This window comes from Protopterus annectens, chromosome 3.part0, assembly GCF_019279795.1.
Source record: "Protopterus annectens isolate FY-2018-M chromosome 3.part0, PAN1.0, whole genome shotgun sequence".
In the NCBI taxonomy this organism is placed as follows: domain Eukaryota; kingdom Metazoa; phylum Chordata; order Ceratodontiformes; family Protopteridae; genus Protopterus; species Protopterus annectens.
Window position 1 is genome coordinate 68,404,499 of NC_056731.1, and position 22,438 is coordinate 68,426,936.

Sequence of the window (22,438 nt, forward strand, 5' to 3'; positions counted from 1 at the left end):
AGGCAGTGGGTCACTGAAAACAAATACAAAAAAAAAGCGTGAATGTCTTCCGGAGGTCACACCAGAATGGGGCAAAAAAACAAAAACAATTTGGAGACTCATGTTCCACATATACATTTTATTAAAGTGATCCCACCTTCATTCTTAGCAGCTTATTACTTCACAGAGCCAGTGATTGTTTACAATGCTTAATTTCCACTGCATGATTTTTTTTTTTTTGCTATGAATGACTTGTTCGTTTTCAGACTTGTCGTATGGAAGGGTACGGTGAGGGAGTTTGATATCCCTGTAAGAGTAAGTACATAAAAAAGGAATATCTGGTCACCCCCCACACACACACACACACACACACACACACACACACACACACACACATGCTGACATACACAAAAACAGGAATGTGTAGATGGCATTAAACACTATACAGATGCACATGAAAAGAGCGTTTTGCCATATACGTACAGAACGGATGGTTATGAGAACTTTATCAGTTTTGATTATGATTTGCATTTCAGTGATTTTAAACTACTGCATGCTAGCGGTTTTTCCCCAGAAGTTTTGTGCTTTACCATTCCTTAACAGTTAACATATTTGTTTGGTGCAGGAAACTCCAAGCTAGTGAGAGAGATTTTGGATGAGGATGCCAGTCAAGTTAATACTGTGAATGGGGATGGAGCCTCACCTCTGATGATCGCTGCTGTGACTGGACAGCTGGAACTTGTGCAGCTACTTGTGAATAGGAATGCAGACATCGACAAACAGGATAGTGTCCATGGCTGGACAGCACTGATGCAAGCAACCTATCATGGGTTAGTATGGTTTCGTTCTTTGTGTGGTTAAACTAAAATGGCATGCATGGCCTAGTAACTGATCTAACAGGCCTGTTGTATTATTGTATAGAATATCCATTATGTTCATGAATATTTTGACAGTAAAAGGGAAAAAAAGCTGTCATTAAAAGCAGCATATTCAGGAGTGTGCCAGCTACCAGAATGTGTTTAAAATAAGTTTTGGATACTAGCTGATTAGTGCAGCTGTGTGTGGCTGAATGTAAATTGTAAATCCTAGATTTTCCTTTTGGAGGAAACAGGTGAAGGCTGTTGCAATGTTTATTGTCTTTTCATCATAGATGCCTCCCACTGTGTTCCTTATGTACTGGTTGTTACCTGCTAGTCATTCCTCACCTAGATCGCACCCCAGTCAATCATTCCCTCACATAAATATGCCTTGTTTTAAACTGAATCCTAAATTGCTTACTTAGTTGCTCTGAATAGGCAAGAACCATCTCTAAATCACTGTTAATCTGGGCCTTTTTTTGGTTCATTTTTTGCAATTTCATTATTCATTGTCACAATTAAGTTGCAGATTGCATTGTCAGACATTTTCTTTCAATGGATTCTTTAACTCCACTTTCGTAAAGCTGTAAAAATGAGTGCTTCATCCAGTGCCGTGGATTACTTCCTGTGTATCATCTCTTTCTTTCACCTTATCAACTTTTTGCTGATAACTTGCTGGAAAGAGTGACTGTTGAAGTTTTTTCATCAGACAAAATTGGCTGGGATAGGGTCATAATTTGTATTAATTTAAAGCAAAACACAACTGCAGTTTCCAGAAAAACAGTAGCATGGACTTTATTTTTAGTGGATGAAAGCATTTCTATTAATCTGTGGACTTTATCAGGTTGTTCTGTTGTATTAATTTAATGTTTGCAGTGCTGTACTTCAACTGTCCTGTTTAAACATAATGTAGCTTTGAATGTGTTTGATAGAATTAAAGTTAAATATTTTTAGATTTCCTTGTAATGCTATTTTTAGATGGGAGAATTTGGTAAAAATAAAATCTCTTATTTCCTGCATCAGAGCCCTCAGGAGATTTCTAGGGGAAGTGTTAGTCAATTATTAGAGTGATTTTGTTTTGACGTTACTTGATTGGTATTGACCCCTCTCAAAAGGAATCCTACACCGGCAGAACATTTTTCCTTATCTATCATAAGTAGTGGTATGAGGTTCCTAAGCATTGATTGGCTTTTCCTGTGGTTAAAAAAAATAAATCTTCAAACTTATTTTATTTCATATTATTTTGAGTTGCACCTTCCCTGTGCTTCCTGTTTAAGTTTTGGGTCAAACCCTTCTTTTTCTCTACTTCTGGTCAGTTTTACAGATTAATTCTCTGTCCATCCTAGGCCTTAATTTTTTTCTTGCATCTGTCTTTACAGCTGTTGCCCTACAAAGTTTTTTTTGTTGTTGATTTTTGATAGCTGCAAGTTCCCTATTAATTTTGCTAGTTATAGATTGTAAAGCTTAAATGTGGGATAAATGCTCCACATCTGTGTTTGGAAAAGGAACAATTTAATACTGCTTCAGAGATTTTAAGGGATTTATCTAAGTCCTTTAAGACAAAGAACAAATTTAAGTTGTTTTAGATGGAGAAGGGTGTAACAATGACCCCCTGATGAGGATTTGACCTTGAATTCGGCTTTGAGGTTGACCCCCCTCAACCTCCAGGGCAGAACGGGTATCCTATGATACTATAATTCAGGGAGATTCTTCCAGTCTGAAGAATAAAAGACACGAGATGAGCATAGATAGGTTTCTGCAGGTCCAAAAGTTTAAAATGTTTATCAGAGGAAGGTGTGCTTTCTCCTGATTTTGTTGACTGTGTATATTGTAAATATTTGGTAGAATTATTGTTAAAACTTCCTGAAAATTGTTATTGAAAATTCCTTTTACTAGTCTAGTCCAGGTACAGATTTGCTGCATCTAGGACTCTTTGTAAGCTTCTGAGCCCCCAAGCCTTTCCGTATTGGAGGGAAGCCTTCTAGCTTATCAGTGGGAGTGGTAAGCATTAGGTAGTCAATCTACCACAAGAGGAGTGGTCCCTGGCCCAGAAATTGTAGCTATTGGCTGTTTGGGCAGTTTTATTTTCCATCTCTTTCAACTTTCTGGTTTAAAAGCCACACTTGCGCTTGTTTCCCACCTTTCTTGTAACTAGTCTAGTCCAGATAGAGTTGCTGTATCCAGGATTGTTAAACTTGGGGGGCTCAGAAGCTTACTTTCTGTGCTGGAAGGAAGCCTTCTAGCTTACCAGTGGGAGTGGTAAGCATTAGGTAGCTTATCTGCCACAAGAGGAGTGGTTCCTGGCCCAGAAATTGTAGCTATTGGCTGTTTGGGCAGTTTTATTTTCCATCTCTTTCAACTTTCTGGTTTAAAAGCCGCACTTGTGCTTGTTTCCCACCTTTCCTGTAACTAGCCTAGTCCAGATACAGAGTTGCTGTATCCAGGACTGTTGGTAAGCTTCTGAGCCCCGCAAGCCTTTCTGTGTTGGAGGAAAGCCTTCTAGCTTATCAGTGGGAGTGGTACGCACTAGGTAGCCTGACTACCACAAGAGGAGTGGTTCTTGGCCCAAAAATTGTAGTTTATTGACCATTTGGACAGTTTGTCCATCTCTTTCAACTTTCTGGTTTAAAAGACCACATCTGCGCTTTTTTCCCATCTTTCCTGTAACTAACCTACTGGGAAGCACTAGAAAGCCTTAAACTGATACAAGCCTTCTAGCTTAGAAGAGAGACTTTGGAGTGATTAAGTATCAGTTTTTTGTACTTTCTTGGTGTACTTAACTGTTTTCTGCCTAAATGCTGATTTTCCAGCGTTTATTGTGATTCAAAAGCTTGTTTTTTTTCACATATTGTACTTATTTGACTGCCTGCACTTTTAAAAAGTCATTTTTTGTTTAAATAATGTAACTGTTGTAGGCTACACAATAAAGTGCGATAGCCTTTTCTGATTGTTTGTAGTCGTTTAAAGCTGTTTTAAGTGCATTTTTTACTGTTTTTGCCTTATCTTTTAAAAAAAAAAAAATATATTATTTTTTTCCCACCTTTCTAAGCTAGTATAGTCAACTTTTCAGGCTATTGCTGAATTCAGGACTGTGTTACAAGTTTCTGAGTTGCCCTTACCTTACTTGGATAGAAGGAAGTTTCTCTGTCCACCTGTGAGAGAGGGGAGCTTTGAGCAGCCTGTCTGTCCCTGGAGGAGTGGTTCCAGCCCAGAAGTTAGTAGTTTATTGACCATTTTGGGCTAATTTCTCTCTCTTTCATTTCCCTGCTATAAAAACCGCATTTGCACAGTTTTGTGTGCCAGGCAGTGCCGGTTAGCTAGGGTTGAATTATTCCCGGCTCCACTGAGTCTTCAGTTTTTCCCTTGAAACTAGTCTAACTCTCAACCTAAGCACACAAAAAGCATCCTACAGCCCAGCACTTGCTCAGACCTAATAGCAAACACTAATATACCCTGACACTTGATTGCCCAATAGGGCAAGGCTCTTTATTCACCCCTTACCATCCAAGCGACTAAGCAGCTCACCCTACTATTCAGGCATCACCAAAAGGCAATTTCAGGAGTACTCTCCAGTCCAGCTGGTGAATCTGGGTATCCTGAGGCAATGTTACAACTGCCTCATGTACACAGACAACCCTCTCCTCCTACCACAACACACTAACATATGTGAGAGATGCAATTATACAGCCAAACTGGAGGCTAAGCCGTCTCCACCCAAGACTGAAACAGACAGTCAAGAGGAGAAGGTTAGCACTTGCACCACACCTCCAGCCACACACAGACCTACTAAACCAGCCCTGGCACAAAATACACAAAGTCATACTCGGAGGCTCTAAATAAAAACCTGCAAAAGCATCAGAGACCTCCAAAGCAGACACCCAAACAGCCTGCATCTCCCGTCACAAACCAGAGAACACATAAAACACAAAATCAGTGTGCCGCGCAATCGCAGCCCTTAAGGCGAAATAACATATCTAACACACTAGTAATAAGTGACTCTATAGTCAGGCACACTGACGTCCCACTCACTAGGCTGGACAAGCAGAAGGTTACTGTTAGCTGCCTGTCGGGAGCCAGAATCCGCCACATAACACAAGCACTCAGGTCTCGCCAGAACAAGTACAAATATGACTCTGTCATTGTTCATGTTGGTGTGAATGACCTGAAACGTACCTCCCTGGATTACATGAAAAGAGACATGGAAGAGCTCTCTGATCATGTAGCCCAGGCTGGTATGACCCTGACCCTGAGTAGCATCCTGCCCTCACCAAGAATGATACCTCAGTATAAAGAAAAAAATGATCAATTTCAACAGTTGGCTAAGCTTCTGGTGTCATTCAAAGGGGATCCAGTGTCTGTCAGCCTGGGATGACATGCTCGACAAGCCGTGTTGCTTCGCAAGAGACGGATTGCACCTGTCACCTCTAGGCTTTTGAATACTGGCCAAGGCTGTTGCTGCCCCCATAGTGCCTTTTTAGGCAAGGCTCAAAAGTCAAACCCACCTCCATAAACAGCACAATTAACAAAAAACTGATGGTTATGCTACTCAACACCAGGAGTTTAAATCTCAAAATGCATGTGCTTGAAGCACTTCTCAGTATGGAGAACATTGACATCTGTGCAGTAACTGAAACCTGGTTCAAGACTCCAGAGAGCACCCTAGCACTACCGGGCTACAACTCGTACCACGCATTTCGGCTACAGAACACAGACCAAAGCACTAAAGGAGGGGGTGCATCCATATTTATCAAGGGTACCTATACCTCCAGTTTAGTGCCGCAGCATGATACCTCTGAGATCATCCATGTGCAACTGACATCAGGCAAATCTGCAATGCACATTGTGGCCTGCTACAGATCACCCTTCATGACTCAGGACCACCACGCCACCTTTCTGGAGACACTGGAAAACATAAAGCTCCTACCGAACACCCTGATATTGGGCGATTTCAATTACCCTACCATTAACTGGGAAAACGACTCGAGTACAAACTCCCAGGCCCTGCGCTTCCTGGAATTCATCAACTCAAATGCCCTGGATCAGCTGGTAAACTCCCCTACCAGAGGTGAAAACATATTGGACCTGGTCATCACAAACATGGGCGACAGGTGTTTCACACCGGAGGTCAACCAGTCACTGGTTAGATCAGACCATAAACTAATCAGTCTGGATGTCCACACCCCACCACCATCCCCAACTAAGGAAACCACAGTAAAAAAACTTTTCTAAAGCAAACTTCACCTTACTTAAGACAGAGGCGGTAAGTTTAACAGCCCCCACGCTAAAGGATAATGCTGCCCAAGATGCAGAAACCTTTACAAATGCACTCTGTGATCCCCTACAAGGATGCATGGATCGTGCCATCCCTAGCAAAACCAAAACTCACTCCTCTAAGAGAAGGAAACTAGTCTGGTGGACCCTTGCCATAAACAGACTATACAATAGAAGGAGGAAACTACTTCAGAAAAAAAGCAAATCCCAGGAAGGAAAGACATCCCTGATGAGTATCGGTAAGAAACTGAAGTCCCTCATAAAATCATCCAAGGCTAACTTCAAAAGAAAAATAGCCAAGGATTCAAAAGATAACCACAAAGCCTTCTTTAGCTATGTTAACAATCTAAGTGGCAACTCGCAGATATGCACTGAAGTAGTGCAAAATAGCACAAAATATACAGAACCTACTGATATTGCCAACATCCTGGCAGATAGATTTAGTGCAAACTTCACTACATATCACCCCCAAAAGGGCCCACAACAATACTGGAAAAGTGTAGTGTTCTGGAAATCACAGACGCACTGGTGAAAATGGCCCTTTCAAAAGCCAAAAACACAGCGTCAATGGGGCCAAATGGTGTCCCAGGCTGCGTCTTGCACGAACTACAGAAAGAACTAATCCCCCACCTAAACACGCTGTTCAACCTCAGCCTCTCCACAGGCTACGTGCCCATAGAATGGTGCACAGCAACGGTTATTCCACTCCACAAAGGAGGGGCCACAGCTGACCCTGGTAGCTATCGCCCCGTAAACCTGACTAGCCTGGTCTGCAAGGCTATGGAGCGCTTCATCATGGAACTCATTAACAAAGACATTGGGAACCTCCAAACACTTGACCCGACCCAGTTCGGCTTTGTTAAGGGCAGATCATGCCTACTAAACCTGGTTGACTTCTTCGAGACAGTCAACAAGGCCATAGACGAGGGAAAGGTTGTTCACACAGCCTACCTTGACTTCGCCAATGCTTTCAACACCATTCCCCACTCGGGTATTACAGAAAAACTCACCAGCCTGAACATAAACCCCTACGTCACTAGATGGGTTGCCAACTGGCTTACAGACAGAACTCACACGGTAAGAATAGCAGGCTCCAGGTCCGACTCTAAACCAGTCACAAGTGGTGTCCCGCAAGGCTCGGTCCTGGTACCCCTACTGTTCGGCATATACTTCTCAGAAGTACAGGCAAACACAGGAGGACTATGGCTAACCAAGTTCACCGATGACTGCAAACTGGGAGTCATAATTGTCTCTCCGGCTGACACGGACATCCTCCAAAAGGGCCTTACTGAGATGGACACCTGATGTCAAAGTCATGGCCTCAAGCTAAATGCCAAAAATGCATAGTCATCCCGTTGGGGAAAAATAAAACACCCATGAATTACCACATAGGTGGCAGCCCCCTTTAATATAGAAGAAGTAATAAGAGATCTGGGGACCCAGGTAGATAGTAATCTCTCCTTTGACGATCATATTGCCAAAGTAGTTAGGAAATCCTTCTATGTGGCCCATCTAATTACTAAAGGGCTCGCATCTAGAAATAAAGAGGTTATAGTGCCCCTCTACTCGTCACTCATCAGGCCAGTCATAGAGTACAATGCCCCATTTGGGATGTACCTCACAAGACACTTAAAACAGCTGGAGAGACCACAAAAGTACCTCACCAAGAGGATTACTGGCCTCAAGCATATGTCCTATGCAGCCCAACTGAAAAAACTCCAGCTGTACTCAGTGGCATATCGCTTACTCAGAGGTGATCTCTGCCAGACTTACAAAGCCATGTCCAATTCAGAATTGATGGACATGCTTTACCTAAAGAAATCCAAGTCACTGCGAGCCAGGTGCTCTAGTGAGCTAAACCTCACCACAACAATAAATAGAACATGCTAGAGGGATAGATTCCTGTCACAGAGACTCCCCATGCTTTGGAACAAAATTCCAAACTACATTAGGCAGAGCCCCACACTAACACTCTTCAAGAGAAACCTTGACGAGTGGATGGGTAACAGAAAATATACCCCTGAGATCACTTCATTGGCTCTGCTTGACAGAGGATCAGTTAATTAATCAATGGGGTGGTAAAAGCTGACACACTCTGTCTAGGCTTATAAATGCCCCTGGGCAGATAGCGTAGTACCTACCTATGAACCTGTGAAAAGCTACATGATAAACTGGTCATGACAAATGATTGTTTTCTTTTACTGATGGAGATTTCCATTGGCTTACGGGGTTGAGGCTTTTAGGATTTTACAGGAATTATTTTCTCCACCTGTCAAAGACAGACTTTTAAAGGTTTGTGAAGATCTGTCTTAAAGATCAACAGTGAAACGTTTGTGAAGGCCTGTCTTAGAGTTCAACAAACAATACCTCTGCTTCCCCCTGGTGGCTTTGGAGGGGGGGGGGGGTGTGGAGGCAATCCTTCTTCATTCCTTTCGATCTTCCCATTTTCTTCACCTACCCCATCTTAGTACTGGTCTTAAAGACTCCAGAGTCTATCTGCAAGGCGGTGATAGCAGTGTTGGCTTCAGTATTTGTCAGCTTTGCTGTATGTGTTGAACTTCTTGTTTTTGTCAACATCAGTGGATCCCTCATTCCTAGGGTCAGAGAGCAAGATGCTGGGTTCAAGCTTAATGCTGATCTTATCTTTGTTTGTGCCAGTCTCGTGGGGTTAGCCTTTAAGGTAGAGACCTTTGAAATGAGTCCTGGGGCCAGTGGGCTTGAGTGCTTCACATTTGGTGTTGGGTAAGTCAGTGTCAAGCTTGACATAGTCTGCCAGTATCAGTATCAGTCTTGATGGGCTTTAGTTATAGACAGCTAGTTTTTTTTCCCTTTGCTCTGAGCCCAGCATCAATATAGTTGATGCACTATATTGTTGATGCAGATAGTTTTGCATATACCTCCCTTATTGCCTTTATCTCCTATGATGTCAAACTCAAGAGATGTTCCTTTGCATGGAGCTCTAGCCTTCTACCTTTCTGGACATCATGACAGAGAGTCAGAGGGTGTCACATGGGGTCATTGAGTGGTATCTGGACCCATCTATTTCTTCATTGTCTGCAGGTCAACTCCCTTAGCGGTTTTAATAGGAAACTTAAGATGCGCACAGTCTTCCACCCTAGATATTGAAGATAGAGGGCATACATCCCTCTTCATCTTTTTGATGACCCCAAATTTGAGGAATTTCTTTAAATGATACAGTGGGAGGACGACCTACAAGACCCTGTGATCTCTGCAAAACACCCTGTGGGAGGTTTTCAAGACTCCTCAGCCTTCTTCCTAAGTAGTTCTTTCCATAGGTAAAATGGTAAGACTGGTGATGAAGATAGCACGGGAAAATGCATCAATGTGGCACCTGTCCTAAGGACATCTGACAGGATCCTCAAGCATCCTAAGGACTGGACTTTTTGAATTGAGACTTCCAAAGCTAGTTCCTTTGTGGCTGTGTTTAGGATGGCTGCACCATTGTAGAGCCTTGCTGTCCATTCCCATTTAGAGTCAAACGCTGTCATGGATAGATACTGTAAGCAAATTTATGCATTCTTTACTTTTTGTTTGACAGTTGGAAACTAACTTTTGTATATATTATTGAGTTCCAGGAGGATCTGTCACTTTGCTCAGCATCAGTCACCTGATGAGTGGCTGGGTGGACAGCTTAAATCAAACTGAACTGAATCCTAGTCACTAAAGTTGAAGAAAGTAACTTGGTGATCTGACAGCAAATAGCCCATCCCCTTGTGAGAGGTAGGACTGTATCCCGGAGGAACCTGGAGCTGTTCCAGGCTGTTTGTATATACAGATTTAGTCTTGACCACAAATTCTGATACTTCTTTATAGGCAGTTTTAATGCTTTCCAGCATATGAGTACTGTTCAGTTACATATAGACCTTTATTTTTTTTCTTGCATTGAATTAAAATGTTAAAAAGTAGATAGAAGCTGTTAATAATTGCATGTGGCCATTATTCAAGCAGTTGGAGTTACTAGATTTAGAGTCATGTAAATCAGATTAATTCCACCATATGTTTCTTGATTTTTTTATAGAGACTCAAAGTTTGCTCGAACTTGCACTGTTATGTTTATATTTCACTCATTACATCAACATTTGATTATCCAAGTTTTTATCAAGTCACCAGTGAATTTTTTTGTGTGCACGATGTTGTACAACTTTTAAAAAGAGATGTGTTTAGTGATTTATTTTGTCTGTGCTGGCAGTTGTCAGGCTTAATGAAATTTATTTTATTTAATCTACACTTGTTGACTGGGTAATCCTACTAGGTCAGTGGCATCTTTTTAGAGGAGACCCAAGGCATTATTCATACTGACTAAGTGCAGTTTAGTCAGCAACATCCCCTGCTGTTTCCAGTAGGTGTCATGGCATCTTTTATATGTCCTTGTGAACTACCACCAGCTGAAGCAGATGGAACTTCTGTTTAAAGTCTCATCTGTAGGACGGCCCACTCAGTAGTGCAACACCTCCCCTTATGCTGCAGTATAGTGTCAGTACTGGAAGATTAATCCAACTTCTTGATGTGGGAATGAGAACGTTTTTAAGATGTTTCCCTTTTTCTCCTTGTTTGTTTCGTCTCAGTGTTGGTGTATAAGTAAGGGTAGATATAGACGGGTGCAGGATTACTTGCCCTCTTTTTGTTTTTGTTTTTTCTTGTGATGTGATGAGCCTGCTAATTGGGCTCAGTTTAATGAAGGGCAGCATTTTAAATTTTGAAAGTGAGAGTTCTGGAATAGTGAGACAATGTGTTTCTTGAGTATATTCATTTTTCTCTGAGACATTGTGATCTTGGAGTTATTGTATATAACTATTGGGGGATGGGGGTGGGAGAAGGGGGTCTTGACCCCTTGCAATAAATAAACTTTAAAGGAGAACATACATTGTCTACATTAACTATTTTCCAATAACTGGCAGATAAGAATGTTCAATACAGAATCCCGCACATACTTTTGTATTTCAAGTACTTCATGTATTACATCCCAATATATTGGGGGGGGGGTGATTTGGTGAATTGCACAGAGGTAATACAGTTGGAATGGATTCTGAGGCTAGGGGCTCACCAGCCAATGGAGCTTAATGACAATGTCCCACTTAAACCATTGCTGAAGTCCAGATGGTTGAAATGAGGGACTGGTTTTTAGTATGCTGGTAGATTATAATCATGCATATTCCTGATTTATTTTTATTCTTATATATATTCCTTTGGTGCTGAATGATGTGTATTACTACTCCCATATTTGTGGGTTGAATATGTACGCACAGAATTAGTTAAGCATTTTTGTTTTTGTATTATTTTATTATGTTTTGTATGCGGTACCTTAAGTAATTTACTGTTGATGTTATTTATTGTGATAGGTCATTTGCTTAATTAGTTAGAGGTTTTTTTAATGTATATACCTCTATATGCTCTTAGTTTTATTGTCTGAGTAAGTGGCATGTTGGTGCCGTGAAAGTGCTTACGTTTTATTAAAAACATGTTTTACTACTTGCTTAGTGAATTTGTTATTGACTAAGCATTCTTATCTGCCAGTTATTGGGACATACTGCTTCAGTTTTGTTTGGTGGTGATTGCCATTGGGGTTTCTTGGATTAACTATTTTCCTTCAATTTTGCTGTTTTTGTTATTTTGACACTCAGTTCAGGCCTTGGCATTACAATAGGGAGTAGTAATGAGCTGTAGATTGAGACATGTCACAAAGGAAGTCTGAGGTCATTTCATACAAAGTAACAAAAATTGTATTACAGCTTTTCATGCAAAGTGATTGCCAGTGCCATTAATTTACACCATCAAATTTAGATTTGGATTGGTTTATATTTAAAAGTTTAAGACCTTAAATGATTCCTCCCAGTACCATAGCCAGCTATAGAGGCTTGGCAAATTTACTTACGAAATCCATAAGCAGCATACAAAGACAAATTGCAGAACCATTATTAATTTTCCAAAATGTTATTTTCAATTATATATTAATAAAACATTCATTTAATGATATGTGTGTCATAAAACAGAGTTCAAATGCCATTTCATTTTAAGCAAAAAAAAAATTGAAATGCTGTTTGAATTATGAGGCAAAATATTTTTCATAGTAATGTAATCAGTTCAAAGGTCATTCATTGCACCATTTTTTTTAGAGGAAGGGAAAGGTTCACTCTTATCCAGGTTTTCAGTCTTTTTTTCTGTTTTTTCTGCACTCGACATTTCGAGTTCTGACATTTCAATAGGGAGCCACCAAGAACATTTGAAGAGAGAATATCCATCAGGTTTGAGTTCCCTGTTGCTGTAGACATCCACCCATCCCCTTTTTCCCCATTTTACACATGTGGTTGGTATTGTTTCTTATGTCTGCCATGACTTTTGCCAGTTGTATGTATTTTAAGCCTAAGTCTAATACTTGCTGCAAACTTGTACTGAAACTGCACTTCTGGCATCCAAGCCAATTTATACTCGTCTTCAAGAAACTACTACTTATTGTTGCTTTTCATGTATTTTACACTTGTCATTTGCTGTTTGCTGCAGGCATTCTGAGACTGAGTCAAGTCATAGCTGTAGACTGCTTATTTGTCTTTTTACTGTACTAAACTTTTATGATGACAGTCTAAATCATTTGTACTAAGCTGCTTCTGTAGTAGCAAGTCAAGTTTGTAGTTACTGCTTCATATATCCAATAGTTGTTGCTACACTTCTTACTGACCTTTGTACCCTTCATTTACTCATACTTGCATATGTAATTGTAATTCTGGTGCTTTGACTCATTGCTCATCCTACTGTTCTAGTATATTGACTGTTCCTACAAACTCACTTAATAAGCACTCCACTGTAGTTTGCCCAGAAAATTTATAGCCGGTCAAAAATATTTCACCAGGCACTAACCTTACCATCTGTTGCCAGCCTGATAGCAGTAGGAGCACAGAGACAATGCAAGAATGTTTCATGCTCACTGACAACTGTTCGATTCTTCCATTAAATTATTCCATGTGTGATAATTGCAATGACCTACTAACCATGGGGGCCACCATCTCTTCAGAGATTGTAGACTGTGCACCCAGCATGTTGTCAGTTTTGACACCCACTTCGTACAGCCATGCCCATCATGTGCTAAACAAACCAGCTTTCTTAGGGCCTCCTTAGATGAAGGTTTGGTATGCAGGATACTCAGCATCGCACTAACAGGCAAACAACACAGCACAGACACTTCAGACAATACAACTACATAAAGGAGTCACTCAGTTGGCAGATCAAAACCCTTAAGGCAGCAAGGCCAAAACATTGCATCTGCTAGCAACTTAGTCATAGCTGACTCTAGATACTACACTCACAAGACTGAGCAAAGACAGAGTAATAGTTGGATGTTCTTCGTGTTTCACTGTTGCAGTCATCACATTTGGGTTATTCTGCCAGGGGTAGCCCTCAGTCGGCCCGAATACCAGGGGCTTAGTATTTCTGCGTTGGTTGCTATTACTGCAGGACTGACGTCAGGTTGTCAGTGGTATAAAATCAGGCAGCCGACGCCATTACATCAGTCTTTCTTTCTGAGGAGCCCGAAGCTGAAGCAGTTCACGTGTGTGCTAGTCGGTCGCCACCTGAGTTTTCGTTTTAGAATTGAAGTTGAAGTCTTCTAAAGTTAAGTATCCCACTGGGGATCCTTTTTTCTTGCTCTAACCGATGTCAGAAAAAGTTAACAATTGTCTCACCTGTGGAAAGCAAATACTATACCGAGACTTCCATTCTTACTGCGTCACCTGTTTAGACCCAGACCACGACAGCCCCCACTGTCGCTTTTGTGCTTTGTTCAATGCCAGAACTATACGTCGTCGGGACATTATTGTAGTTAGATAGTTTCACTCTCAGTCTTCGAATTCCGATATGGCTTCAGTAAGCCATCCGACTACCGATCTTCTGAAAAAATGTAAGGATAAAAACAGAGATGGACTGCACGGGTCCAAAACTGCCGATGATGCTTCCGCTAAGCTAGTCGTCAGTTCTCCGGTTTTCAGTGAGGTGCTTTCCCAGCCCCTGATGCCCACTTCTGTGGCTTCGCAGGTCGCTACCAAGACCCTTTCAGAGTCAGGTATGCCGCGAGACTCTTCTTCGACTAAGGATCCTGCAGATGTCTCTACCTTGGATGGGTCCGGAGCAGCTGAGCAGGCACCAGCTTCCGCGGAAGTACTTCGCACTACCGTTACTCGACACAGACCGATTTCTTTCGCGCCTTCACTTCTTTCTAAAACTACCGAGTTTTTAAGGCCCAGGGTACGAACCACACCCAAAAAACGACGACCTAAGCTCAGGCACCTGCTTCCTTGCCTCGGTCTCAAATGCTTAAAATGGCAGAAGACCTTATTATGCTTATTTGGGGAAGCCAGGTTACCCCTTCCTAAAAAAAAAAGGGGGGGGGGAGACTTGTCCCCGGTAGTGTTACCTGAACAGGAGTCCGATAAATCTGATGCATCTGAATATGAAGATATGCAACCCTTCTCTGTTTATGAGGATTCTGATGCAGAGGAATCCATTCTTTCTGCCTCTCCACTTGAGGATTTTTCATTTGTGGAAACCCTTCATACTTTAAGGGAGCATTTCCAATGGGAATGTTAAAACTATCCTCAGTCAAAAAAGAGACTCTGGGAATTCTTAGCTCTACCACAGCACAGACCTTTGGCCCCGCCTCCTCCTGGCACCCTTCTTCCTGCTCCCAGGAAACCTGATAAGTATTAGAGTCCCTGACTCTCACAAATTTCTTTTCAAAAATCCTACTGCTGACCCAGTGGTCATCTCTCAAGGACCTAAAGGAATTAAAGCAACTTCAGCCAAGAATCCCACCCCCTCAAATAGGGATTCCCAAGCTTTAGACAGATGGGGTAAAAAAGTATACACCTCTGCTGCTCTTGCTGTTAGAGCATTAAATTGTCAGTTCCACATGCTGAAATATCAGCAGCATACCATGGAACTCCTCAAACAAAAAATATCTTCCTTTCCTGCTTGTGCAGAAAATAAAGAATTACAGGGGTTAATGCATTCTGCAAGTCAAGTAACTAAACACACCTTGCAATGTGTTTTTTATGTCCCAGAAGCATCTTGCAGGGCAGCATTCACTGGTTCTGGCCTTAGAAGGCATGCTTGGCTTAAGGAACAGGCCTTGCCAGACCATGTCAAATCCAAATTATTGGATGCACCATTGAACAAAGACAACTTATTTGGCACCAAGGCAGAAGAGGTCTTAAAAAAGATAGAAGAAAAAGCTAAATCTATGCAGACAGTTAAAGACTTCTTGTGGGTCCAGCCTCCAAGGTTCAGTAGGCATTTCCCCTTTAAGCACTGGTCCTTTCCTGCCCCCTGCAAGCCAGCTCAACCCAGACCCAGGGGAAGCAGCCCCCCCAGACAGCAGCCCCAGGGAGTGCAGAGATCTAAGCAGTGGAGTTCCTCCTCTTCAAAAACAGGTAGTGCAACGCCACCCCCTTATGGTAAGAACCCGCAATGACTTTACACTCCCACCCCTTTATGCCCACCTGCTTGTACCCCTCCCTAGGAGGAAAACTCTCCTTCCACGCAAGCAACTGGGCCACTATTACCAACGACCGATGAGTCCACAACATAGTGTCCCAGGGATACAGATTTTATTTCCACACTCAGCCAACCCCAAAAGAGTTCCCAGATCTTTCTCCTAATCAGTGGGCAGAGGCCAAAAAGCAACTCCTTTTCCTGCCTTCCATGAGGACAATACAGCATGATGTCCTTCAAGGATGCATCTGCAGTCATCACATATGGTCGGCCGGATTCCAAAGTCTGGGTCTGGCCTCGGCTGATGTCGCACTTTCCCCAACGTCAGAGCGTCTGGGGTATAAAAGCATCAGCCGACGCCATCTTCCTCAGTCTTTCTTGCCGCGTGGTGCCCGAAGCAGAAGCAGTTCGCAAGTGCCGGTCGGCCAGCTCCTGTGATTCAGCTACCGAAGACTTCGAAAAAGCTAAGTACCCCGTTGGGGACTCTTTCTTGCCTCAGCCGATGTCAGATAAAGTTAATAATTGTTTAACTTGTGGGAAACAAATACCTCATAAGGATTTCCACTCTTACTGCCTCCCCTGCCTAGGCCCAGACCACGACGTCTCGGCCTGTTCAGCCTGTGCTTCCTTCAACCGACGAACTCTTAGACGTCGGTCGGAGTTTGCAGAGGAATTCTTTGGGGCTACTTTTGCTTATAAGATGCTGTCGGAGACTCCGACTTCGCATTTAGTTAAAAAACGGAAGGACAAGGACCGACACACGCGGCCCGCGGTTTCGGCTGAAACCACGGTCAGGCCTACCGCGAGTGTCTCGGTCTCGGCTGAAACAGAGTCCTTGGTACTTCCTATTACCGAAACCGCACAACCGACTACCTCGGCCCCGGAGGCCCCAGCCGAGTCAGTTATTGAATTACTTACTGAAACCAATGTCCAGCAACCTTCCGACACCATTCCTTTAGACAAGTCTACTCCTGCACGTGGTGCAGCCAGACCCCCTGCTTCCATGTCCATTAAGGCTTTTTCTAGGGCTAAAGCTGCTAAACTTACTAAAGCTTTGCCTCCCAAGGTTTCCTCTCAGAGACCTTCTACTGGCTCTCAGATTCTTAGCCTAGCAGAGGATCTTATCTCATTAATTAGAGGTTCTCAACCTCATCCGGACAGGGGCTCTCAACCACCTCCAGACAAAAGGCCCAGGGTTGAGCCCTCTGACCCCCACTCCTCAGATGAGTCCACTGATGGCTCTGCTCTGTCAGACCACCAGGAGGAGGCTTATTCGGCCTACGAGTATTGTGATGCTGAAGAATCTATTCCCTCGGCCTCCCCTCCTGAAGAGTTTTCCTTTGGAGAGACATTACACTCTATGAGAGAACATTTTCAATGGCAGGGTCAGGAATTCTCTGATTCTAGAAAGAGATTAAGGACCTTTTTACATTTACCTCAGCATAGGCCTTTAGCTATACCTCCTGTTTTGAATATCATTGATGATGTGTACTCTGATGCTAGTACAGCACCTGACTCCCTCCGGCTGCTGCCAAACCTGATAGGTACTACAGGGTCCCGGACTCACACCTACACCTGTACAAGGCCCACTCTGCTGATCCAGAAACTATTTCCCAGGGCCCAAAAGGGGTTGCTGCTTCCACTGCTGAAAATCCTCTACCCTCTGAAAGGGAGTCCAGAGCATTAGAGAGATGGGGTAAGAAAGTGTATACTTCTGCAACTCTTTCCATGAGGGCATTAAATTGTCAATTTCATATGATACAGTACCAATAGTATTTGTTAGATGAATTACATAAGAAACTGTCCTCTTCTGAACCCCTTGATCGCAAATCCCTTCAGGATCTGGTGCATAACTCCCAGCAGGTTAGTAACCATTTCTTACAGTGTGGTTATGATGCATTGGAAGCTTCATGTAGGTCAGCTATGACAGGTGCTGTTATACGTAGGCATGCCTGGCTGAAGGAACAATCTCTGCCAGACCATGTTAAAGCTAAGCTTTTGGATGCTCCTATGGAAAAGCAAAAATTATTTGGTTCCACGGCTCAAGAGGTCTTAAAGAAATTTGAAGAAAAGGCAAAATCTGTGCAAACAGTCAAAGACTTTCTGCAAGTCCAACCACCGAGATTCAGCATAAATTGGCCTACTAAGAATTGGTCCTTTCCGGACTCAGACAGATCTCAGAGAGGCAGGAATAGACGTGCCAGAGGTAGAGGGCAAGCTAGAGGCTCCTACAGAGGCCGTCAGTGGCAGCCTCCCAACCAGAGAGGTAGTGCAGGAACTACAACTGCTACACCAGGACAGACTCAATTACTTTATTTTGACTCCGCCGACCAGGGCTCAATTAGAAGCACCTTTGGACGGAAAGCTTTCCTTATTCTCAAAAAATTGGCACAGCATTACAAGGGACACATGGACACTGCAAATAATAGACAAAGGATACAGGTTCCATTTCCACACATTGCCAAAAAGAAAAGGCATGCCAGACCTGCCAACAAATCAGAGGGCAGAGGCTTTGAAGCAAATTACCAACTTAATACAAATGAAAGCCATAGAAAAGGTACCTCTTTCAGAACAAGGCCAAGGATTTTACTCCAGATTATTCCTTGTTCCAAGAAAAGAAAATCAATGGAGGCCTATTCTCGACTTGTCCGCACTGAATGCTTACCTCATTGTGCCAAAATTCAAAATGCTGACTCTACAGCAACTCCTTCCCATGCTGGGCAAGGGGTCTTGGCTGGTGACTCTAGACCTCAAGGAGGCATACCTGCATGTCCATATCCGACAAAGCTGCAGAAGACACCTCAGATTTCTTGCAGGGTCAGAGCATTATCAATTCTCAGCATTGCCCTTTGGCTTATCTACTGCACCCAGAGTATTCACGAAATGCCTGGTATCAGTAATTGCACACTGCAGACTTCAGGGGATTCAAATCTACCCATATCTGGACGACTGCCTTATACAAGCGGACAGCAAGCAAACTCTGTTAAAGGACTTGGACTATACCATCCACCTGCTACAGGCCTTGGGATATACAGTCAACATCCACAAATCAAGACTTGTTCCATCCCAAAGAATAACTTTTCTGGGTGCGGATCTAGACACAACCACCCAAATGGCCTTTCTCACAGAAGAAAAACAAAAACTACCGGATTACTTCAAGAATCTGACAAGACAAACTCAGCTGACTGCAAGGAAAATCCTGCAGGCCCTGGGTTACATGGCATCTTGCATTCTTCTGATTCCACAAGCAAGACTGCATATGAGAAAATTACAATGGTACCTAAGGAGTTTATGGACTCAGCACAGTCACAGCTTAGAAACTTTGATCCCACTCATTCCATGCCTTCAAAAGGAATTTCTGTGGTGGGCTCAAGCCTGCCAGTTGAACAGCGGGTTGCCCTTCAGCAAGCCAAGAGCCAACCAAACCATCACCACGGACGCTTCAGACCAAGGTTGGGGAGCACACATGGAGGGCAGATGTATCCAAGGGCTATGGCCCCAAAAAAGCTGCGCATGCACATAAACCAAAAGGAAATGCTGGCAGTGATGCATGCAATCGAGGCCTTCAAACCTTTCCTTCATCAAGGCCACCTGCTCATAAGGACAGACAACACCACAGTTATGTGGTACATAAGCAAGGAGGCACCCATTCCTACCCTCTTTGCAGACTGGCAATGAATCTATGGGAACTTTCCTTGAAACTCAATATACAGCTACAGTCCCAGTTCGTGCCAGGGAAAGACAATATACTGGCAGACAGCTTAAGCAGAACTACCATGGATGCACACGAATGGATGCTGCACCCAGGCATCTTCTTACTCATAACACAATCATGGGGAAGGCCCGAAATAGATCTGTTCGCTTCCCCCCACAATCATCAACTGAAGAAATTCTGCTCAAGAACATACCACCCACAAGCATGGAAAGTGGACTGTCTCTCTCTTTCAGCTGGAAAGCTCTAACAGTGTATGCTTTCCCACCTCTTCCATTACTGACCAAGGTCTTACTGAAGATCAGGGCAGAGCAGCCCAGAGTGATTCTGATAGCTCCAAACTGGCCAAGACAGCACTGGTACCCACTGTTAAAGAGCATGTCACAGACGAAACCGTGGCCTCTCCCCCTATGGCCACTTCTACTGACGCAGCACAATTTCAAGACTCTGCATTCCAACCTGAAAACCTTGCAGCTAACTGTCTGGAGAATACCATGACTCCTCCTCAGGATAACCTATCCCAGAGAGTGAAGGATATTATTATGGAAGCTCGCCGGCCTTCCACAAGGAAGGCATATTCAGCAAAATGGAAAAGATTTCACACTTGGAGCACAACAAAGGGCCTAGATGTGACACTGATGAACATGGCACATATACTGGAATATTTGGCAGAATTGTTCCACAATGGCCTGTCTTACTCTTCCATTAAGATACATGCCTCAGCAATTTCAGCAGAATACAATGTTAATCCACCTGTCTTCTCTCATCCTCTCCTAAGACAGTTTCTAAGAGGAATCAAAAACATCAATCCTCCAAGGAAACCACCTCTACCTTCCTGGGACCTTAACTTCGTGTTGGAAAAACTAACACTTCCTCCCTTTGAACCAGCAGCATCGGCAGATCTACAGTTTCTGTCTTGGAAAACTGCCTTCCTTCTGGCCATAACCTCAGCAAGAAGAGTATCTGAGTTACAAGCTTTAATGGCAGTGCAGCCATTTCTTATCTTTCATCAGGACAGAGTTTCTTTTAGGACCAATCCTACATTTATGCCAAAGGTGGTATCCAGGGTATCTTTGAACCAAGCTATTCACTTGCCTACATTCTTCCCACAACCACAAAATAAAGGGGAGAAACTTCTGCACACCCTGGACATACACAGACAATTGCGCTACTACTTGGACAGAACTAAGTTACAGAAAGACTGACCAGTTGTTTGTAGCATATGCTGCTGGGGCCCAAGGAAAAGCAATTTCCAAACAGACAATTTCAAAATGGATAGGAAATTGCATTAGTTTTTGTTACTCCTTTCATGGAAAAACTGTGCCAGCTAACATTAGACCTCATTCCACGAGAGCCACAGCCACCACCACAGCCTTCCTAAGAGCAGTGGCTACCAAGGACATTTTAGAAGCTGCTACATGGAGCTCCGTGCATACATTTGCCAAGCATTACAATTTACCTTTATACTCCAGATCCAGAGCAGGTTTTGCTACGGCAGTCCTGCAGGGTATCTTAACTACACCATCCTTTACTTAGTACCTCCACCCCCAGATTGGCTATGGTATTCTACCCATATGTGATGACTGCAGATGCATCCTTGAAGGACATAGTACAGTTTTGTACCTACCATAAATGTAGATGTCCGATAGGTATGCATCTGCAGTCAGGTTTACCCTCCCTCCTTCCCCTCTGTGGTATTCCTAGGGTGCTTACTGCTCTATTAGCTAGCTGGGGGAATCTATTATGGTGTATTTGTTTGTATATATATGTATATATTTTTCTGCAAATGTGTGGAATTTTATTGCATTCCTCCAAATTTAGCCTTCCTAGAGGGCACCTGGCATCTAGGGCAAGAAAAACTGAGGAAGATGGCGTCGGCTGATGCTTTTATACCCCAGACGCTCTGACGTCGGGGAAAGTGCGACATCAGCCGAGGCCAGACCCAGACTTTGGAATCCGGCCGACTGAAGGGCTGCCTGAGGCAGGACAACCCATATGTGATGACTGCAGATGCATACCTATCGGACATCTACATTTATGGTAGGTACAAAACTGTACTTTCCTGCAGAACAGATAGGCCAAGGTTTCTACTCCAGACTCTTCCTAGTACCCAGAAGAGAGGGCACCTGGCGCCTCATCCTCTATCTATCCATTCTAAACACCATTCTGGTGATACCAAAATTCAAAATGCTCACCCTCCAGCAGCTTCTACCAGTGCTTTCCAAGGATGCCTGGTTAGCCATCCTAGACCTAAAAGAGGGCCTACCTACACATCCCAATCAGGGAATTATGCAGGAAATACCTACATTTCAGGGCAGAATCTATGCACTTTCAGTTCTCTGCTTTTCCCTTTGGCTTATTCACTGCTCCCAGAGTTTTCACAAAATGCCTGGCTCCTGCCATTTCTTTTTGCAGATAGAGCTATTCAAATTTACCCATACTTAGATGATTGCCTGAGTCAGACAGACCGTCAGGAAAAGCTGTTACAGACCTGACTTTTGTAAAGGACCTACTGACCTCCCTGGGGTATACTATCAATGAAAAGAAATCAAAACTAGTCCCCATACAAAAATTGTATTCCTGGGAGTAAGCCTGGACACAGCATTCCATACTCCAGAAAAACAAGCCTACCTGACAGGCTACTTCTCTCAGCTAGCCACCAGAACCCAGTTATCTGCAAGGAAAATCCTGCAAGCTCTAGGCTTCATGGCCTCCTGCATCCTACTCATTCCATATGCCAGACTGCATATGAGGAAACTACAGTGGTACCTAAAAAGCCTTTGGTGTCAACACTCTCAAGACTTGGAAACTCTCATACCAGTGATACCTTGTCTAAGGAAAGATTTGCTTTGGTGGGTAGCAGCTTGCAACCACAAGGGACTTCCCTTCTCACAACCCCATGCCACCCAGATCCTCACTACAGATGCGTCAGACTATGCTTGGGGTGCACACCTGGATGGTAGGTGCATTCAGGGTCATTAGAGCCCAAATCAAATACATCTGCACATCAACCAAAAAGAGAGAGTAGCTGTTCAGAACACCTTGACAGCCTTCAGACCCCTACTCCCCAGGCCTCTACTGATCAAAGCAGACATTACCACAGTGATGTGGTATATCAACA

The 22,438-nt window shown here is 43.3% G+C and overlaps 1 protein-coding gene across 1 annotated transcript in view; it reads left to right on the forward strand.

The window, feature by feature from the left end:
* The window catches only part of ANKS6 (ankyrin repeat and sterile alpha motif domain containing 6), a 1,232,679-nt gene that overhangs the window by 460,775 nt on the left and 749,466 nt on the right, over positions 1–22,438 (forward strand). Inside the window, exon 5 of the mRNA XM_044064590.1 lies at positions 605–809. Within this exon, the coding sequence (XP_043920525.1) occupies positions 605–809 (205 nt within the window). The remainder of the gene's footprint in view (positions 1–604; positions 810–22,438) is intronic.